Source organism: Mirounga angustirostris, unplaced genomic scaffold (assembly GCF_029215605.1).
Source record: "Mirounga angustirostris isolate CCGP_5_RB_7025 unplaced genomic scaffold, mMirAng1.0.hap1 SCAF_12, whole genome shotgun sequence".
NCBI classification, from domain to species: Eukaryota; Metazoa; Chordata; class Mammalia; order Carnivora; family Phocidae; genus Mirounga; species Mirounga angustirostris.
This window is the reverse complement of record NW_026991720.1, coordinates 107,842,185-107,861,944: the sequence shown is the minus strand read 5'-3', so window position 1 is coordinate 107,861,944 and position 19,760 is coordinate 107,842,185. Positions and strand designations below refer to the sequence as shown.

General features: G+C 41.6%; 2 protein-coding genes across 2 annotated transcripts in view; both read right to left on the bottom strand.

Moving 5' to 3' along the window:
* The window catches only part of LOC135362165 (TBC1 domain family member 22A-like), a gene marked incomplete at its 3' end in the record, with an annotated part of 289,826 nt that overhangs the window by 119,876 nt on the left and 150,190 nt on the right, over positions 1 to 19,760 (bottom strand).
* LOC135362211 (alpha-mannosidase 2-like) overlaps positions 1 to 19,760 on the bottom strand; it is a 165,314-nt gene that overhangs the window by 2,976 nt on the left and 142,578 nt on the right. Inside the window, exons 21-22 of the mRNA XM_064575622.1 lie at positions 11,635 to 11,829; positions 1,410 to 1,520 (exon numbers count right to left, since the gene is read on the bottom strand). Of these exons, the coding sequence (XP_064431692.1) occupies positions 1,410 to 1,520; positions 11,635 to 11,829 (306 nt within the window). The remainder of the gene's footprint in view (positions 1 to 1,409; positions 1,521 to 11,634; positions 11,830 to 19,760) is intronic.

The window sequence follows — 19,760 nt, the reverse complement described above, 5'->3', positions numbered from 1 at the left end:
TGGACACACAGACCACCCTGGGAGGGACACCTAGGAGAAGTGTAACCAGGAGAGGACAGCTCACTCTACATTCTTCTTCTGAATTTCTTGAGAACTTATCACGTGCAGGGGCCACTTTTTCAATAAAAGAAAACACATCTATGAGCCAGCAAGCTTTAAAAACATCCGTATCCTCTTACACCCAACATTTACACCTAACAGTTGTCGTTCTTCTTGTTCCCAAAGAGCTGAGAGAAAGGACACAGGCTCCTCATGTCAGTGAGTCCCATTTTCAGGGTTGGGGGGTTGCTGAGAAAGTACTACCCTCACCCCATGTCTCTCTGGACCATATAATCCCCTTAAAACTTGACGCCTTAATGTCTATATACAAATGCTTACAACCAAGTACACTCACATCATCAGTAATAAGGTAAAGCGTAAATATCATGAAAAACAAACCCCAAACCATCAGTGCTTTCTTCGCACCAATTCCACGGAGGGCATGATACGAGAAATGAAGAAGCTTATCTGCCTAAGTGGATTTTGACCCCCTACCATATTGTCTTTTCTCTCCTTTTCAGACCCTATGCACATTCTAGTTGGTAGGGTTGGAAATGAATCTCTTAAGTCTGATCTACAGGTTATCTGTGAGGTTTTGGAGAAGAGCTGGGTCAGCTGAGCTGCCCCGTGGGGCAGACCTGCCTGTGTGCCATCCAGCTGTCTTCTCTGAGCACAACCTGCTCAGAGCCAGAGGCAGAAGGCTGGAGGTTCATTTCCTTCCAAGGAGAGCCTGAGGGAACTATCAGAAAGACCAGCTCAAAGGAGACAGAAAAACTGGGCAGCCGGCAGGTCAGCCTGAAGACCTGTTTGGCTGGCACAGTGAGGACTCCTATGCAAATCTGTCTTGATCAGGAGATCTAGACCCTCATTTCCCCTGGGACAACAACTGACTGGAGCTAAGTAAGGTTGCTTCGGGGCCGTGGTGAAACTCCCCGACTGGCCAGTGTCACCACTTCCCTACCCCACCCCACCCCACCTTTAGTTATTATAAAACCTGCTTTTGCCCCTCTGAGACTTCATGGACCTAGATCCTACATGAGCATGTGTGAGAGAGGAGGGAATATTGGGGGATGGGGGGTGGGGAGAGGATGTTTTGTCGGCTGGCAACGGAAGGCCTAGGAATGGAGGAGAATGTTGCCCCTACACGTGCCCATGTTCCAGACGTGCATTTTGATGCTGACAAGGAGAAGAGATCGAAGGTTGAGAAAGTGCTTTCTTAAGATGGAGAGACTTGAGCTAAATTACAGCAGCTGAGGGGAATGAGTCCACGAAGAGGCAATGAAACGTTATCTTATTGTCAGAATGATTAGCAGAAAGCAAGGATTTCAAAGCACATGAAATCAACAAGCAAAAACCACTTTTCAGCTCACCTTTCCCTGGGTTGTGGAACAAAGCAGCCCCGTGTCTCTGCTCGAGAAGTGGCAGTCAAACCCCTTCCTGTGGAGGATCAAGGCTGCCTCATCGGAATGCTTGCCATCCACCTGCAGATGAGCATAGAGTGACAAGACGCCACAGCGACATTAAGGCAAATAGCGACACCACTGTATACTCCACTGTTTTAAAGTCAGCATCCCCAAACCAAAAATGCTCACTTTATTTAGCAGTGAAGCCAGGAAAATTCATTTCCCCTCCAGTCCCACGTTCACTGTCACACCTGCTACATCCCCACTACCTCCCCCACAAGGAGGCAGGTGACAATATGTTTTAAGTCACCTCATGCCCTGGTTTCTGGCACAGTCCCCAAGGACCTGCGTGTCCTTTTGTCTACATGCCACATACTGTTTTATCAAAGTTTCTTCAAATAAAGCATTTACTTTTTTTAATTTAAATTCAATTACTTAACATATAATGTATTACTGGTTTCATGTCTAGGTAGAGGTCAGTGATTCATCAGTCTTATATAATACCCAGTGCTCATTACATCACGTGCCCTCCTAAATGTCTATCACCCAGTTACCCCATTCCTGTAACCCCTCCCCTCCAGCAACCCTCAGTTTGTTCCCTATGATTAAGAGTCTCTTATGGTTTGTCTCCCTCTCTGGTTTTGTCTTGTTTTATTTTTTCCTCCCTTCCCCTATGACCCTGTTTTGTTTCTTAAATTCCACATACGAGTGAGATTATATATGATAATTGTCTTTCTCTGACTGACTTATTTCGCTTAGCATAATACCCTCTAGTTCCACCCACGTCGTTGCAAAGGGGCAAATAAAGCATTTAATTTTTATTTATTTGGTTTTTAACATACACGCCAGCTGAATAAAGTGTACCTGAATTTAGTCCTTATCTGGTCATTGAATGATGTATCATCCATCTCAAAACTGAAACACACTTCTTTATTGAATGCTAATTTTTGCTAATTGCATTAACATTTTTAATCTTTAATGCACTGGTTCATTATTTTTATATAAAAGACATTTAAATTGAGTTAGTTATGCTTATCACTTGCTAGGCCAACCACATTTATTAGCTTGACGTATCATTTAAATTCACATTACAGAAGCTATTCTTCTTGTGCAAAGAGAAAAATACGAAACATGACAAGTCAGCTACAGGGATCAATATATACTTTCTTGCAGTAAAATTTCTTGCATCCATTTAAGTAAAGATGCCAGGAGTGCTCTGAATATTTTAAGTTACAATTCTCTTAATAAATTTTATGTTTCCTCAAGGGGGGAGACGCTTCTGATAATAAGCAAAATAAATTAAGAATCCTTGGACGAATTAAGAAAGGGACAGGTATTCAAAGGAGTTCAGTGTGCTCAGCACTGACCTGTGATGAAAATGATCCCTTTTTCTCCTCTGTGGCCACAGATACGAATATGTCCAAGTTCTTAATCATCTTCACTGGGGGATATGATTTTTAAATGTGCCACAGAGACATCTTTTCTGAGGAGGAGCTGTCAGCATTCTCACCACTGATTTGACTTTAATGTGCCTCAACAATTTAAAGCTGGCCTCACCTCGGATTCTTGGCTGGAATAACCTGCTTTATGATATTTCACACTGGTATTCTGCAGTGGTACTGCTAAGATTTTGTTTGAAGGGAGAGGAAAAAGTCATTTAAGGAATTCTGAGTCATCACAGGACCAACATGATACACATAGCAAGTTTAAATCATATGACAATGTTTTCTAATAAAATTTCAAGGTGGGGCGCCTGGGTGGCTCAGTTGGTTAAGCGACTGCCTTCGGCTCAGGTCATGATCCTGGAGTCCGGGATCGAGTCCCGCATCAGGCTCCCTGCTCGGCAGGGGGTCTGCTTCCCCCTCTGCCCTCTTCCCTCTCGTGCTCTCTGTCTCTCATTCTCTCTCTCTCTCAAATAAATAAATAAAATCTTTAAAAAAAATAAAAAAATAAAAAAATAAAATTTCAAGGTGTTTCACACAGTCCCAAAAGAGCATGAAAAGAGCACAGTAAAAAAAAAAAAAAAAAAAAAAAAAAAATCCTTCATTTATGACATACATAAGGTCTCCAGAAGGACAAGGACAAGTCTCTCGTGTGCTAAGTGTATAGGCTTGGAATAGTTACTGATCACCTAAGCATCAGTTTCTTTGCCTATAAAATGGACCTAATGCAGGTTTCCCCTCTTCATGGAGTCATGGCGTCTAGTAAGACGTTGAAAATACGAGGTATGGTGGCTTAGCTTATAGGACAGAATGTGTTGGTGTAGAAGCTATAGAAAATGGATCAGAACCTGGGCTGGGAGTCAGGCAGCTCGACATCTAGATCCTAGCTCTGCAATTTCCTAGATGCTTTTAGCAAAACCTGGTTTCTCCTGTAGCATAAAATGGAGATGAAATTCAATTGTGTAACAGAGACTCAGCCCAGTGTCTGCAGCAGAGGAAGCCCTTGGTACATTTTAGCCATTATTCTTTCTGTCATTGTAATCTATCAGATAAGTGCTGGTGATTATTTTCCCAATAGCTCACTTAATTTTTTATTCACAAATTTTCTTTAGTGACATTATAACTCTGTAGCTGAGGAATCAGAGACCCTCCAAACTGTATGTCAACAATTATGCATCAAAATCATAACATAACAAAATCATGACTAAGTCCCAATTCAGATTCACTATTTACATGGTCTATTGATGAGGCTCTTTTAAAAGCACTTATCATTATAACCTGAAGCATTTAGCCATTTTAACTCACTAAACCATCCTTACAAAACCACCAGACAGCAGGCTTTGTGAAAATTCCTGCAACACATCTGCTCTTGAAATAATGAATGTGTGAGGCCTTTACCAGACTGGAGGTGATAATAAAAAAAAAAAAGCAAAAGGAAGCATCTTTGGAATTTTGCCATTAGTTTTACAAGAGATTTAAACAATGCAAAAGTAGAAATTGAAGTCATAAAGAGTAATTTTCACTGATGGAAAAATGTTACACTTTCTCTAAAAACCAAAACTGCATCACTTTCGTAAGGACAAGAACACCAACTGAAATAGCAATCATCTTGTCCAAGTTTTTAAAAATTAAATATTCATGAAAGTATCAGTTTTCAAGCAAAAATACCTGAGGCAAAGCAGCAGTTTTTCAGTTTCAAAGTCTGTCTCGTCATTTTATTTCCAAGAAAACTGTTTTTCAAAGTAGGGAAACTGTGAATTTAACTTGAATATGCATGCAAGAAAACAGATACCTTCACAAAAAAGATGCTGTTCACTCGAGGAGAGTAAACAGACTCTGAAAGACCTGTTTTTATATTCATTAATGTATGAGTACTATCCGGACCTCAGATCACATTTGAGACTGAATCCCCTCGGGAAGGCCTGGGTGTTCCGAAGTCACTTGGAGAATCCACCGCAGAACTTACTTCCAGGGGATAAAGCAACCTGTGGCTCTGAGGCTAAGCAGGGCCCGGGAGGTTTCTCTGGCAACGGGGTGGGGTGGGGGGGCACGGAAGATGGTGCGGCTGGCAGAACGACGCCATCAAGGCTAGAAGAAGCTGGACTGGGGGCAAAACACACGAACCAGTCCTGTGTCTGCAGATACGTCATTTAACCTCTCAGAACTCAGAAAACTCGGGAGACTCGTGAAGCGCCCCTCTGAGGATCAAGTCCCAACCACAGTGACAGTAACAGTAATCGCAGCTAACACTTTTTGAGCACTTGCCGTGTGTGGGACCCTGTACAGAATACTTCTCACGGAAGAACTCAATTCATCTCATAACAGCCTTTGAAACAGTGGAGGTGGTATACAAGTTTGTATTATTATATTTAAGTGCACGTGAACATCGCAATCATGAAGCATGCCTTCTCATAGTCAACTAGCAATGATCACTGACCGACCCTACATTAGTCCTTCATGACCTTTCCCACAGATGGTGGATCCTTCTGAGGGTGTCCCATCATAACTGAGTGGTCAAGAGAAAAACAGGCAGAGCATTCCCTAACATTTTCAGCACTCTCACTCCCCTTTGTTTCCATACAAGAGGAGTAGAAGGTTCTGGGCGGGGATCTGGAGTCAACATGCTGGGGTGCACCTCTCAGCACACCATTTACTGGCTGCATGACCTGGGAAAGCTACCTACCATCTTTAGGTCAGCTAGTTTCCTCTTCTGTAACAGGGGGGCACAATATTGCCTACCTTCACAGTACTGCTGGGAGAGCTAAATAAGGCTCTCTTTACAAAGAAAACACTCAGCATAATGCCCGGCACACAATTTTAGGTATCTTATTAACTTTTCAAAAAATATATACGGAATACAAGTCAAGGTGACATCGAGATTTACTTTGGGAATAAAATTCAACCTCCAATTTATTAAAAAAAAAGTGCCTACATTTTATTTCATTTTTAGCAACAATCACCACTGCTCATGACTGAACTCTCACTGTTGACAACCTTCATTCGTCACGCACTCAGTGCTTAGTACGTGCCAGATACTGTTCTAAGTGCTCTACAAACATTAACTCATTTGATCCCTAGGACACCTCTGAGGTGTGTCCTGTTATCATGGCCACGCTGCGAATGAGGCAAATGGGAGAATGAGGGGCTGTGTGCTAAGCAAACTGGCCGGTAAGCACAGGTGATGTGCTCAAACAAAGGCAGCGGGACTCCAAAGTGCTCTACCAGCTTCGCCCCCCTGCCTTCACGCTAGCTATGGACTGGCGCTCAAGGACACCCGCTAGGAGGGGAAAGAGAAAGATCACTTTTAATGTAACAGAAGAAAAGGCTATAACCCGAAGGAGCTCACTCTCTGATCTGAGCTTAGAAAAAGGGAGTATTTAATCCAAGGTTCCAGCAGCCTAAAACCACGACTTATCAGAACATACATTAGTTGAGAAAGGAAGGCATGGACACTGTCATTTCCACCCACCCGCCCCATTTTAAACGGGATTTAAAGCCATTCTGAAAATCATATATGCACACGGCAGTGTCCCATAAGCAGAGCAGCAGGCAAGTGTCCCTCCATCGACATGGGTGAGAACCCAGAAGAGAGAGCTGTGGCCGTCCCATCTCACACCAAAAGAAATCTGACTTGCTCATTAATAAGGTGAGCTTCACAGATAAGCACACTCCTGGAAACTGTAGTCAACGTTATGTGTGCACCCTTTTTTTCTGTGGAAGAGAGAAGCCATAACTTCGACTAGATTCCCTAAGAGAAATGTGTCTCTATCCTCCTCAAAGAATGTCTAAGGTCCATACAAATTAAGGCATGGCTAAACAGCTGGTGGAGAAATTTCTCCAACCTGCCCAGATTCCTTGAAAATTCCGACTGACATTCATCTTTCCCTGTATTCTGGCAACTGGAAAGGTGGGAAAACTGCACACTGCATTTTAAGTCCTGAGACAGGAAGTAACCAGTAGGAATTCATTTTCCAGGGCATTCATTAAAATGTCCAATAACAGTTATCCTGTTTCGATCAACAAGATAAGATGACAGAAAGAACAGAGAAGGTGAAGGGCTGTACAACGAGGAAATTTTCTCCACAATTTTCACCTTTCCAGAAGCCAGGGAGATTAATAAAGCACCGATCAATTCTTCTAAGAAAGGCAAAATGAAGTAAAAACCTTAAACTGCCTCTTATAAGAAAAGGGGGTGTGTAAACAAGTGGAGAGAGAAAATCTTATTCAGTAAGTGGTGATGTTGAAATGATAATATTTAACTATTTGCAAGAAATCAGAATAAAATGTCAGAGATAGAGCTAAATGTAATACACAGAGAGAGAAGTAGATACAGATATAAAGATACATATCTATAAATGAATTAAATAAAAATACATCTGAACATAAAAGAGGTGGAAATAATCTGGGGGAAAGAAAAAGGTTGAACAACGTATCATTGTGCAAAACATCAAGGCATCATGCCTCCATGAAGCCTTTAATTAAATGGCTTAATCAAATTCCTTCTGGTCCCTGGAATGTCTGCATTCCAGGCTGAAGCTATCTCTCCAGCCTACAGAACCCCGACCGATGATCCATGCCCCTGTGAGATTCTCCCAGCATCCTCTCTACCAAGACTCCCTTCCCCCCTAATCAATACCCTTTCCTGAGGATGGCATGGTTTTCCTGTTCCCGACCACTTCACTGGTGCTCCTGTTCCCCAGCTTTCAAGCCTTTACAGAATCTTCTTTTTAATATCTCAAGCTTCTGACAGTACAAGAAAAGGAGATGGTAAAGACAAGAGAGGGGGGCCGAGCCTCCAGGAGGAGAAGGCTGACAGTTCACTGCTAGACGGGACTTCACTGGCACACCCGGCGGTGCTGCGAGGCAGGGTTTAAGAGATGCCTGCTCCCATCGTCCTCTGACTGCAACTAGATGACATGCAATCAGTTTTTTCCAAAAACATATAAAATAAGAGCAACATATGCTTATATAAAACCATAAACTCATCTACCAATACAGAATAATTCCTGAAAAACTGGACTCTGAGGAACAGATTTAGTAACTCTTAAGAAGTCAAACGCCACCCTCTGAGGCCCTGTACAGCACCCAGATTCAGAAAACCTGCATGTGGGCCCTAATTCTGCCATGTACCACTGTGTAATTTTATCTTAGTCATTTAATTTCTAACTTTTACTTTCCCAACTTAGTCAATGGAGATAACAGTAATTTCTAGAATCATGAGAGTTTTTGAAAATTACTGATTCCTAAGTTGCCCCACCCCAGACCTAGGGAATCAGAATATCAGAGATGGGGAAATTTGTAAGTCTTCTCTATTTCAAAATCTCCCTGGTGTGATCTGGACACATAGGACTCTGAGGACTGGTAGCTGGAAATGCTGCAGCACCTTGATGGGTTAGCAACACCTCCAACCCTACCTTGCCTCTCTCACTGTTGCTCGAGTCCATAACCCCTTTCTCCCTGAGGAGTCAGGCTGCCCATGTGACGTTTAGAACTTGAGGAACCATCAGACGGTGACCCGGGAGCTGGGCAAGCAGGGGCCTCCTCCATCCCGCTGCCGACGAGGAGGTGCAGCAGAAACAAAGACATGCCTCCATCGTGTGAAGGTGGTTCTCAGACATGTTTCTTGTGGGAGGTGGTAGTTAGGAAAATGCTTACTTACATACAGGCCAGTGGAGACCCTGGTCTGGCTTGGAAGCTAAGAGCTATGTTCACACTACTTCAATGGGAAAAATGCTTTGCAACCTCCAGAGGAACAATTCATTATTATATGTTTGGAGCTGCCAGCACACAGAAATAGGGATACAATCCAAAATGCTGAGGTCTGGTTTCTGGATTTCTTCCAAGTGATTTTTGTCTTCTTTTAGTGTAACCATGAAATTACACTTGACACCTTTTTAAGTACCGAGCTTTCTTTGATTCAATACCTACGTCAGCTTCTTTCAATGATTATTTTCCTATTATCAGAGGTTAAGGGACAGAATGCAATTCTTTAAAGAAGTGATTTTGAATGGACAAATCAATCCCCTTGGATTACCGGTGAGCTTTTAACCAACTGTTAGAAATATGTGCTAAGAGTCAAAGACTAACACAGGAACTGGCACTGATTGATAGGATAAAGTAAAACAGCCCCCAATAATACCGACTTCTGATCATGTGCCAGTGTGCTAGTTATGGTTACACATAATATTTCAGCCTTTATTCTTCCTGGTCAAATTGTTAAATTGCTTTCTATTTCCTCTGCTAAAACCCTAGTTTGCACCTGAGCCGGCAAGTACCATAAGCACCATCAGGACAACGTATGTTTATAAAGCACTTCTGTTTCCAAAGGGCTTTCACAAGCATTAGTTTATGTGTTGCTCACAACAGACCCGCAGCAGGAAGATCTGATATCAGCCCCATTTTATAACGGGCAGCTGAGTCGGCACTCAGCCAGCCATCAGGGAGTGGAGGTGGGCCACCTGTTGAAGGGTGTGAGGAACAAGGGGAAGCCAAGCGGACATAGTGAGTGGAGACCAGACCACACGGAGCCGAATTCTTCAGAGTGTGAACCAACTGAATAGCAACATTCATTGACTCCAGACAACTGGATCTGCTTCCAGAAAACAATCATGGGAAAGAGTCATCTAGAAACGAGGCTAAGGAACAGTGGCCGCCATGTGCCCCAGAAGCCTTCAGATCCTTAGGTTGCTAATGTCCTCTACCATCATGCCCAGAGGTGGCAACCTGAGGCTCAGAGTCTTTAGTACCACCCCCCCCATCCCCTCATTCCCTTTGGCTTATGAATTAATGAGAGAAAAAGCTCAGGGAGGCTATCCATCGCTGGTGTGTTCTTTCCATGAGTCAAAAAGTTGACCCACAAAAGACTAGCAGAATCCTAGAAACAGAGCTCATGAGATTCGCTCAATCAGCAAATTGTTGCTGAGCCCCTTCTATGTGCAACCATTCTTCTAGGCAACAGGATGCAGCAAGGAATCAAAGAAAAGACCAGCTCACATGGAGCTTCTATTCTCACCATGGCACCCACGTTTAGGCCTTTCTACTTGCTTGTAACTCTTCCTGGACCACTCTACCCCCAGAAATCTGCATGAGTCACTTACTCTCTAACCTCCTTCAGATTTTTACTCCATTAACACCCTTTCTGCAAGGTCCTCTTCCAACCACACTATGCAAACTCGCATCATCTTCCAGAACCATCCTTCCCTATTTTCCCTAACACTTATCACCATCTAACACATTATATGTTTCTCTTATTTTTTCTTATTTTTCTCCTCCCACCAGAATCCATGCTTCAGAAACGCAGGGGTGATTGTCTGGTTTGCTCATGACAGTATCCCTAGTGCCTTTAGCTATAACTGGCACGTAGTAGGCATGAAATAAATCCTGGTTCGTTCGCATGATCAAACAAGGCTTTTGACACATGCAGATATGCGCAGGCCTCCTGTGTTCACCTGTATTCATTATCATAAGCCTCATGGATATTCCTACATAGGCCTAAGTTCCTTCTCTTGGTCATACAGTTTTAAAAGCCCTATATGTCCCAATTTGCAGGCATTTATCCTTACTTTACTTGGTTTGCTTTAGTTCTTTGTGCTTAAACGAAACATTTTTCTCTTCTTATGTGGTCTTCAACATGAGCATTCTCTTCTTTTCATACTCAGACCATTTATTACATTCCCTGCAGAATCCCTAAGCACTTAAGACTATTTGTAGCTACACATATGTCAATTCACAATATCACAAAACAGCTCTACAAAAGATAAAAATGATGTCAAATGTCTAATTTTTATTCTTTTCAAATGCAATCTCTGACTTTAAAAGTAGGCATACATGTAAACAAAAGCAGTCTAACTGAATTAAAATTCCAAATCTAATAAAACCTTCCCCTCTCTTCCTCTAGTATATCTTTGGATGTCTCTAAATAGTTGGGTTTCTCAATGCAAACATCTGAGTTGCAGTGATTTTCAAGAGAAAGATATGAATGTACAAGGCCTCTGATACAGAAATAATTAAATGCTATGCTTCTTAATTCTCTAACTCCTCAAGAAACACTGGCTAACAAGGAGAAATGAATGGAAAATGCCAGAAGAGCTGATCTTACGGCCTGTTCTCCCACCTACTATAATGTGACCCCAGGGCCAGTTTTTGCTTTCTTATCTGTACAAAGATAATATACCCTGACCTTCTCACCACATAGAACTTTTCCGGGAATAACATAAATTAGTAGTGGGATATGCTCTAAACTACACAGCAACAGTCAAATGAAAGGTAGAATGATTTTGCCTAAAGGCCAAGTCCTCTTAACGGCTCCTTGAGGCGCAGTAAAACCCACAGTACAGTTGACCCTTGAGCTGTGCAAGGGGTTAGGGGCGATGATCCCCCTCCCCCGAGTCAAAAATCCGCATGACTCTGACTCTCCCAAAACATAACGACTAATAGCCTACTCTTGGTTGGAAGCCTTACTGATAACATGAACAGTTGATCAGCACACATTTTGTATGCTATATGTATGTTACACTGTATTCTTATAATAAAAGAAGCTAGAGAAAAGATGATGTTAAGAAAATCATAAGGAAGAGAAAATACATTTTCAGTCCTGTAGTGTGTTTATGGGAAACAATCTGTGTAAGTGGACCAGTGCAATTCCAGCTCATGCTGTTCAAGGGTCAGCTGCAGTTCTTTCTGCTTCTCATCCCCTTATATCAAATACATCACAAAAAAGTAATTCTTTATAGATACATTTTGGGATATACCTTTGACTGTATTGTCCTCAGATTAACGAGATGAATGTCACAAGGCAAAGATGACAGTAACGGAGAGAATTCACCTAGCAGCTGAAGGGTGGGCACGGGGATCTTTTCTGTCATTGTAAAGACAGGATGATTCAGGAAAGAGGAAGTTATGTGGCTAACGAGAGAAGGATAACTGACTGACTTCTTTTCTTCTTCCTATCAAGAAAAAACAGGGGGGGGGGCGGAGCAAGATGGCGGAGGAGTAGGAGACCTGGATTTTGTCTCCTCTCAGGAATTCAGCTGGATAGGGATCAAACCATTCTGAACACCTACAAACCCAACAGGAGATCAAAGAAAAGAAGAGCAACAACTCTCTGAACAGAAAAGCGACCACTTTCTGGAAGGTAGGACATGCGGAGAAGTGAATCCGAGGCGATATTCGGAAGGATAGACGGCGGGGGAGGGGCCTCCGTCGGCCGCTTCTGGCAAGTGATAGAGCCGCGGAGCACAAAATCGGAACTTTTAAAAGTGCTCCGCCGAGGGACGTCACTCTGGTGGCTAAGTGGGGGGTGGAACCCTCCGGGACAGTGTGGTCTCAGGACCCTCGGGGTCACAGAAAGACCGGGGGTGCCCGAGTGTGGCAGAGCTCCCAGGGATCGGAGCAGGGAAGCCGGCGGCAGAGGCGGAGCCCAGGCGCGGGCTCTCAGCTCGGGGTGGCCCTAAACCGGGATCCGCGGCCCAGTCGGGCCCCTGCTCCTCCAGCAGGGACCCGACAAGCAGCAGATCCGGGGAGACTCACCTTCCTCCCCCGGGAGGAGCCGCGCGGGAGGGCACCGCAGGGATCTGCTGGGTTTGGAGACTCCACCCGGGGTCGGTGCCAGAGAGAGAAACGCGCGGTCACAGGCCGGTTGAGCACGGAGTGCAGCCGGAGACCGGGGAGACGGGAGTGACTGGTGGCTTTTCTCTGGGGGCTCACTGAGGAGTGGGCCCGAGTTCTCGGCTCCTCTGGGGCGGAGATTGGGAGGCCGCCATCTTCACTCTCCGCCTCCAAAGCTGTGCGGAAAGCTCGCAGGGAACAAAAGCCCCAGAGAGCAAACCCGAGCAGATTACTTAGCCGGGAGGGGCAAGGGCAGGGCAATTCCGCCTCTGGCAGAGACATTTGGAAACCACGGCAACAGGCCCCTCCCCAGAAGATCGGCGAGAACAGCCAGCCAAGACCAAGTTTACCGATCAATGAGAATGGCAGAACTCCAGTGCTAGGGGACTACTGCACATAGAATTCACGGTTTTTTTACCATGATTCCTTAGTCTTTTAAAGTTAATTTTTTTTAACTGTCTTTTTGTCTTTTTATTTCTTTTTGAATTTTTCTTTTTCCCTTTTTCAAACAACATCTTATCAATCCCTTTTTTTAAAAAAAACATTTTTATTTTTCATTTTTAGAGTCATATTCTATCCCTTCATAGTAGTTACCCATATTTTTGGCTTATATATATAAGTTGTTCTCTCTTTAAAATTTTGAGATAGTTTCTTCTAACAGATTAAAATATACACTAAATCTCTAGTATATGGTGTTTTCTATTCCCCTGCCTGATCACATCCTCTCCCTTTTTTTTTTCTTTTTCTTTTTTCTTTTTTTAAATCCTCTTTCTTTTTTCAAACAACTTCTTATCAATTCCTTTTATAAAATTTTTTATAATTTCCATTTTTACAGTCATTTTCCATCCCTTCATCATATCAACCCTTATTTTTGTACATATATGTTTTTCTTTCTTTAAAATTTTGGGAGACACGTTCTTCTAAAAGACCAAAACACACCCCAAATCTAGTGTGTGGCACTGATCTATATACCATATAGATCATATTTGATCACATTCTGGTTTTTCTTTTGTTGTTGTTGTTTTTTGTTTGTTTGTTTTTGTTTTTATCTTTATCTTTTTCTTTTTTTTTCTTTTTCTTTTTTCTCTCTTTCCCCTTCTTATCCCACTGCTTCAGGTCTTTTCTGATTTGTTTAGAGTATATTTTCTGGGGACGTGGTTACTCTGCTAGCATTTTGTTCTCTCATTAATCTATTCTCCTCTGCACAAAATGACGAGACGGAAAAAATCACCTCAACAAAAAGAACAAGAGGCAGTACCGACTGCCAGGGACCTACTCAATACGGACATTAGTACGATGTCAGATCTAGAGTTCAGAATCATCACTTTAAAGATACTAGCTGGGCTTGAAAAAAATATGGAAGTTATTAGAGAAACTCTTTCTGGAGAAGTAAAAGAGCTAAAATCCAACCAAGTAGAAATCAAAAAGGATATTAATGAGGTGCAATCAAAAATGGGGGCGCTAACTGCTAGAATAAATGAGGCAGAAGAGAGAATCAGTAATATAGAAGATGAAATGCTGGAAAATAAAGAAGCTGAGAAAAAGAGAGATAAACAACTACTGGATCATGAGGGCAGAATTCGAGAGATAAGTGATACCATAAGACGAAACAACATTAGAATAATTGGGATCCCAGAAGAAGAAGAAAGAGAGAGAGGGGCAGAAGGTATAATGGAGCAAATTATAGCAGAGAACTTCCCTAATTTGGGGAAAGAAACAGGCATGAAAATCCAGGAAGCACAGAGAACCCCTCTCAAAATCAATAAAAATAGGTCAACTCCCCGACATCTAATAGTAAAACTTACGAGTCTCAGAGACAAAGAGAAAATCCTGAAAGCAGCTCGGGAGAAGAGATATGTAACCTACAATGGTAGAAACACTAGATTGGCAACAGACCTATCCACAGAGACCTGGCAGGCCAGAAAGGACTGGCAGGATATATTCAGAGCACTAAATGAGAAAAATAGGCAGCCAAGAATACTCTATCCAGCTAGGCTGTCATTGAAAATTGAAAGAGAGATAAAAAGCTTCCAGGACAAACAAAAACTAAAGGAATTTGCAAACACAAAACCAGCCCTACAGGAAATCTTGAAAGGGGTCCTCTAAGCAAAGAGAGACCCTAAAAGCAACATAGACCAGAAAGGAACACAGACAATATACGGTAACAGTCACCTTACAGGCAATACAATGGCACTAAATTCCTATCTTTCAATAGTTACCTTGAATGTAAATGGGCTAAATGCCCCAATCAAAAGACACAGGCTAACAGACTGGATTAAAAAACAAGATCCATCCATATGCTGTCTGCAAGAGACTCATTTTAGAACCAAAGACACCCCCAGATTGAAAGTGAGGGGGTGGAAAACCATTTACCATGCTAATGGACACCAAAAGAAAGCTGGGGTGGCAATCCTTATATAAGACAAATTAGATTTTAAACCAAAGACTGTAATAAGAGATGAGGAAGGACACTATATCATACTTAAAGGATCTATCCAACAAGAAGATCTAACAATTGTAAATATCTATGCCCCTAACATGGGAGCAGCCAATTATATAAGGCAATTAATAACAAAAGCAAAGAAACACATCAACAACAATACAATAATAGTGGGGGACTTTAACATCCCCCTCACTGAAATGGACAGATCATCTAAGCAAAAGATCAACAAGGAAATAAAGACTTTAAATGACACACTGGACCAAATGGACTTCACAGATATATTCAGAACATTCCACCCCAAAGCAACGGAATACACATTCTTCTCTAGTGCCCATGGAACATTCTCCAGAATCGATCACATCCTAGGTCATAAATCAGGTCTCAACCGGTACCAAAAGATTGGGATCTTTCCCTGCCTATTTTCAGACCACAATGCTTTGAAACTAGAACTCAATCCCAAGAGGAAAGTCGGAAAGAATTCAAATACATGGAGGCTAAAGAGCATCCTACTGAAGAATGAATGGGTCAACCAGGAAATTAAAGAAGAATTAAAAAAATACATGGAAACCAATGAAAATGAAAACACAACTGTTCAAAATCTTTGGGATGCAGCAAAGGCAGTCCTAAGAGGAAAGTATATAACAATACAAGCCTTTCTCAAGAAACAAGAAAGGTCTCAAGTACACAACCTAACCCTACACCTAAAGGAGCTGGAGAAAGAACAGCAAATAAAGCCTAAACCCAGCAGGAGAAGAGAAATGATAAAGATCAGAGCAGAAATCAATGAAATAGAAACTAAAAGAACAGTAGAACAGATCAACGAAACTAGGAGCTGGTTCTTTGAAAGAATTAACAAGATTGATAAACCCCTGGCCAGACTTATCAAAAAGAGAAATGACCCAAATCAACAAAATCATGAATGAAAGAGGAGAGATCACAACCAACACCAAAGAAATACAAACAATTATAAGAACATATTATGAGCAACTCTATGCCAGCAAATTAGATAACCTGGAAGAGATGGATGCATTCCTAGAGATGGATCAACTACCAAAACTGACCCAGGAAGAAATAGAAAACCTGAACAGACCTATAACCACTAAGGAAATTGAAGCAGTCATCAAAAATCTCCCAACAAACAAAAGCCCAGGGCCAGATGGCTTCCCAGGGGAATTCTACCAAACATTTCAAGAAGAATTAATACCTATTCTTCAGAAACTGTTCCAAAAAATCGAAACGGAAGGAAAACTTCCAAACTCATTTTATGAGGCCAGCATTACCTTGATCCCCAAACCAGACAAAGACCCCATCAAAAAGGAGAATTACAGACCAATATCCCTGATGAACATGGATGCAAAAATTCTCACCAAAATACTAGCCAATAGGATCCAACAGTACATTAAAAGGATTATTCACCATGACCAAGTGGGATTTATCCCTGGGCTGCAAGGTTGGTTCAACATCCACAAATCAATCAATGTGATACAGTACATTAACAAAGGAAAGAACAAGAATCATATGATCCTCTCAATAGATGCAGAAAAAGCTTTTGACAAAGTACAGCATCCTTTCTTGATCAAAACTCTTCAGAGTATAGGGATAGAGGGTACATACCTCAATATCATAAAAGCCATCTATGAAAAACCTACAGCAAATATTATTCTCAATGGGGAAAAACTGAGAGCTTTCCCCCTAAGGTCAGGAACACGGCAGGGATGTCCACTATCACCACTGCTATTCAACATAGTATTGGAAGTCCTAGCCACAGCAATCAGACAACAAAAAGAAATCAAAGGCATCCAAATTGGCAAAGAAGAAGTGAAACTCTCACTCTTTGCAGATGATATGATCCTTTATGTGGAAAACCCAAAAGACTCCACCCCAAAACTGCTAGAACTCATACAGGAATTCAGTCAAGTGGCAGGATCTAAAATCAATGCACAGAAGTCAGTGGCATTCCTATACACCAACAACAAGACAGAAGAAAGAGAAATTAAGGAGTCGATCCCATTTACAATTGCACCCAAAACCATAAGATACCTAGGAATAAATCTAACCACAGAGACAAAGGATCTGTACTCAGAAAACTATAAAATACTCATGAAAGAAATTGAGGAAGACACAAAGAAATGGAAAAATGTTCCATGCTCATGGATTGGAAGAACAAATATTGTGAAGATGTCAATGCTACCTAGAGCAATCTACACATTCAATGCAATCCCCATCAAAATACCATCCACTTTTTTCAAAGAAATGGAACAAATAATCCTAAAATATTTATGGAACCAGAAAAGACCCCGCATAGCCAGAGGAATATTGAAAAAGAAAAGCAAAGCCGGTGGCATCACAATTCCGGACTTCAAGCTCTATTACAAAGCTGTCATCATCAAGACAGCATGGTACTGGCACAAAAACAGACACATAGATCAATGGAACAGAATAGAGAGCCCAGAAATGGACCCTCAACTCTATGGTCAACTAATCTTCGACAAAGCAGGAAAGAATGTCCAATGGAACAAAGACAGTCTCTTCAACAAATGGTGTTGGGAAAATTGGATAGACACATGCAGAAGAATGAAACTGGACCACTTCCTTACACCACACACAAAAATAGACTCCAAATGGCTGAAAGACCTCAATGTGAGACAGGAGTCCATCAAAATCCTAAAGGAGAACACAGGCAACAACCTCTTTGACCTCAGCCGAAGCAACTTCTTCCTAGAAACATCGCCAAAGGCAAGGGAAGCAAGGGCAAAAATGAACTATTGGGACTTCATCAAGATAAAAAGCTTTTGCAAAGCAAAGGAAACAGTTATGAAAACCAAAAGACAACCGACAGAATGGGAGAAGATATTTGCAAATGACATATCAGATAAAGGGCTAGTATCCAAAATCTATAAAGAACTCATCAAACTCAACACCCAAAGAACAAAGAATCCAATTAAGAAATGGGCAGAAGACATGAACAGACATTTTTCCAAAGAAGACATCCAAATGGCCAACAGACACATGAAAAAGTGCTCAATATCGCTCGGCATCAGGGAAATCCAAATCAAAACCTCAATGAGATATCACCTCACACCATTCAGAATGGCTAAAATTAACAAGTCAGGAAACGACAGATGTTGGCGGGGATGCGGAGAAAGGGGAACCCTCCTACACTGTTGGTGGGAATGCAAACTGGTGCAGCCACTCTGGAAAACTGTATGGAGGTTCCTCAAAAAGTTGAAAATAGAGCTACCATATGATCCAGCAATTGCACTACTGGGTATTTACACCAAAGATACAAAAGTAGGGATCCGAAGGGGTACGTGCACCCCGATGTTTATAGCAGCAATGTCCACAATAGCCAAACTGTGGAAAGAGCCAAGATGTCCATCGATAGATGAATGGATAAAGAAGATGTGGTATATATATACAATGGAATATTATGCAGCCATCAAAAGGAATGAGATCTTGCCATTTGCAACGACGTGGATGGAACTGGAGGGTATTATGTTGAGTGCAATAAGTCAAACAGAGAAAGACATGTATCATATGATCTCACTGATATGAGGAATTCTTAATCGCAGGAAACAAACTGAGTGTTGTTGGAGTGGGGGGTGGGGTGGGAGGGATGGGGGGACTGGGTGATAGACACTGGGGAGTGTATGTGCTCTGGTAAGCGCTGTGAATTGTGCAAGACTGTTGAATCTCAGATCTGTACCTTTGAAACAAATAGTGCAATATATGTTAAAAAAAAAAAAAAGAAGAAGAAGAAGGTAGCGGGAGGGGAAGAATGAAGCGGGGGAAATCGGAGGGGTAGACGAACCATGAGAGATGATGGACTCTGAAAAACAAACAGGGTTCTAGAGGGGAGGGGGGTGGGAGGATGGGTTAGCCTGGTGGTGGGTATTTAGGAGGGCACATTCTGCATGGAGCACTGGGTGTTGTGCAGAAACAATGAATCATGGAACACTTCATCTAAAACTAATGTTGTAATGTCAGGGGATTAACATAAGAATAAAAAAATTAAAAAAAAAGAGAAAACAGAAATGCTTAAGTGTTATATATATATATATGCAGTTTTCACAATATTAATGGAATTACCTGACAGGGTTTAAATAGAAAAGAAATATAAACAAAAACAAATATTTTAATTTTATATTTTGTAAATAACAGTCTTAGCCAACACAGAGATTACCAAGTCCATTTGTAAGCAATACAAGAAAATGAACAGTGTCCACCTAACTCATGTTTAGAAAGATCTTTTTTCCATTGCTTTAGTACTAAAAATCCTGATAACATTTTCCAAAAATCATTTTAGGACAAGGCATAACATTTTATGGAAACTCTTTCTCAACCTACCACAAAATTCTTAAATAGATGGGCTGGAATATTCACACATCTTGCACATCATCAAATGTGATCTCTTCTCCCTCAGGTTTTACCCACCATATACTCATGGTTTCATTTATACACTCAACTAGACCATAACATCTTGTGATCTGAAGCTATGCTCCATACATGTTACCCAATGACAGGATTTTTTGGGGAAAAACTCTCAAAATAAATAAGGTTTTTAAAATAACACAAGGAGTATACCTATATCATCTGTTAAATTTGGTAAATCACTACCACTGAACTGAAACTGTTAAATTATGTTATATAATAGTTAGTACATATTTACCTAGTACACAATTATTCAGTAGAATTTAAAAGTACTTTAGTCATTGCTATGGTATATACTTAAAGACAAGTGCTTCTGCATGTTCAAACATTAAACAAGTCTGCCAGGGCTGGCAATAGGCATATGGTAGATGACACACTTAATTAACTAAATCGATG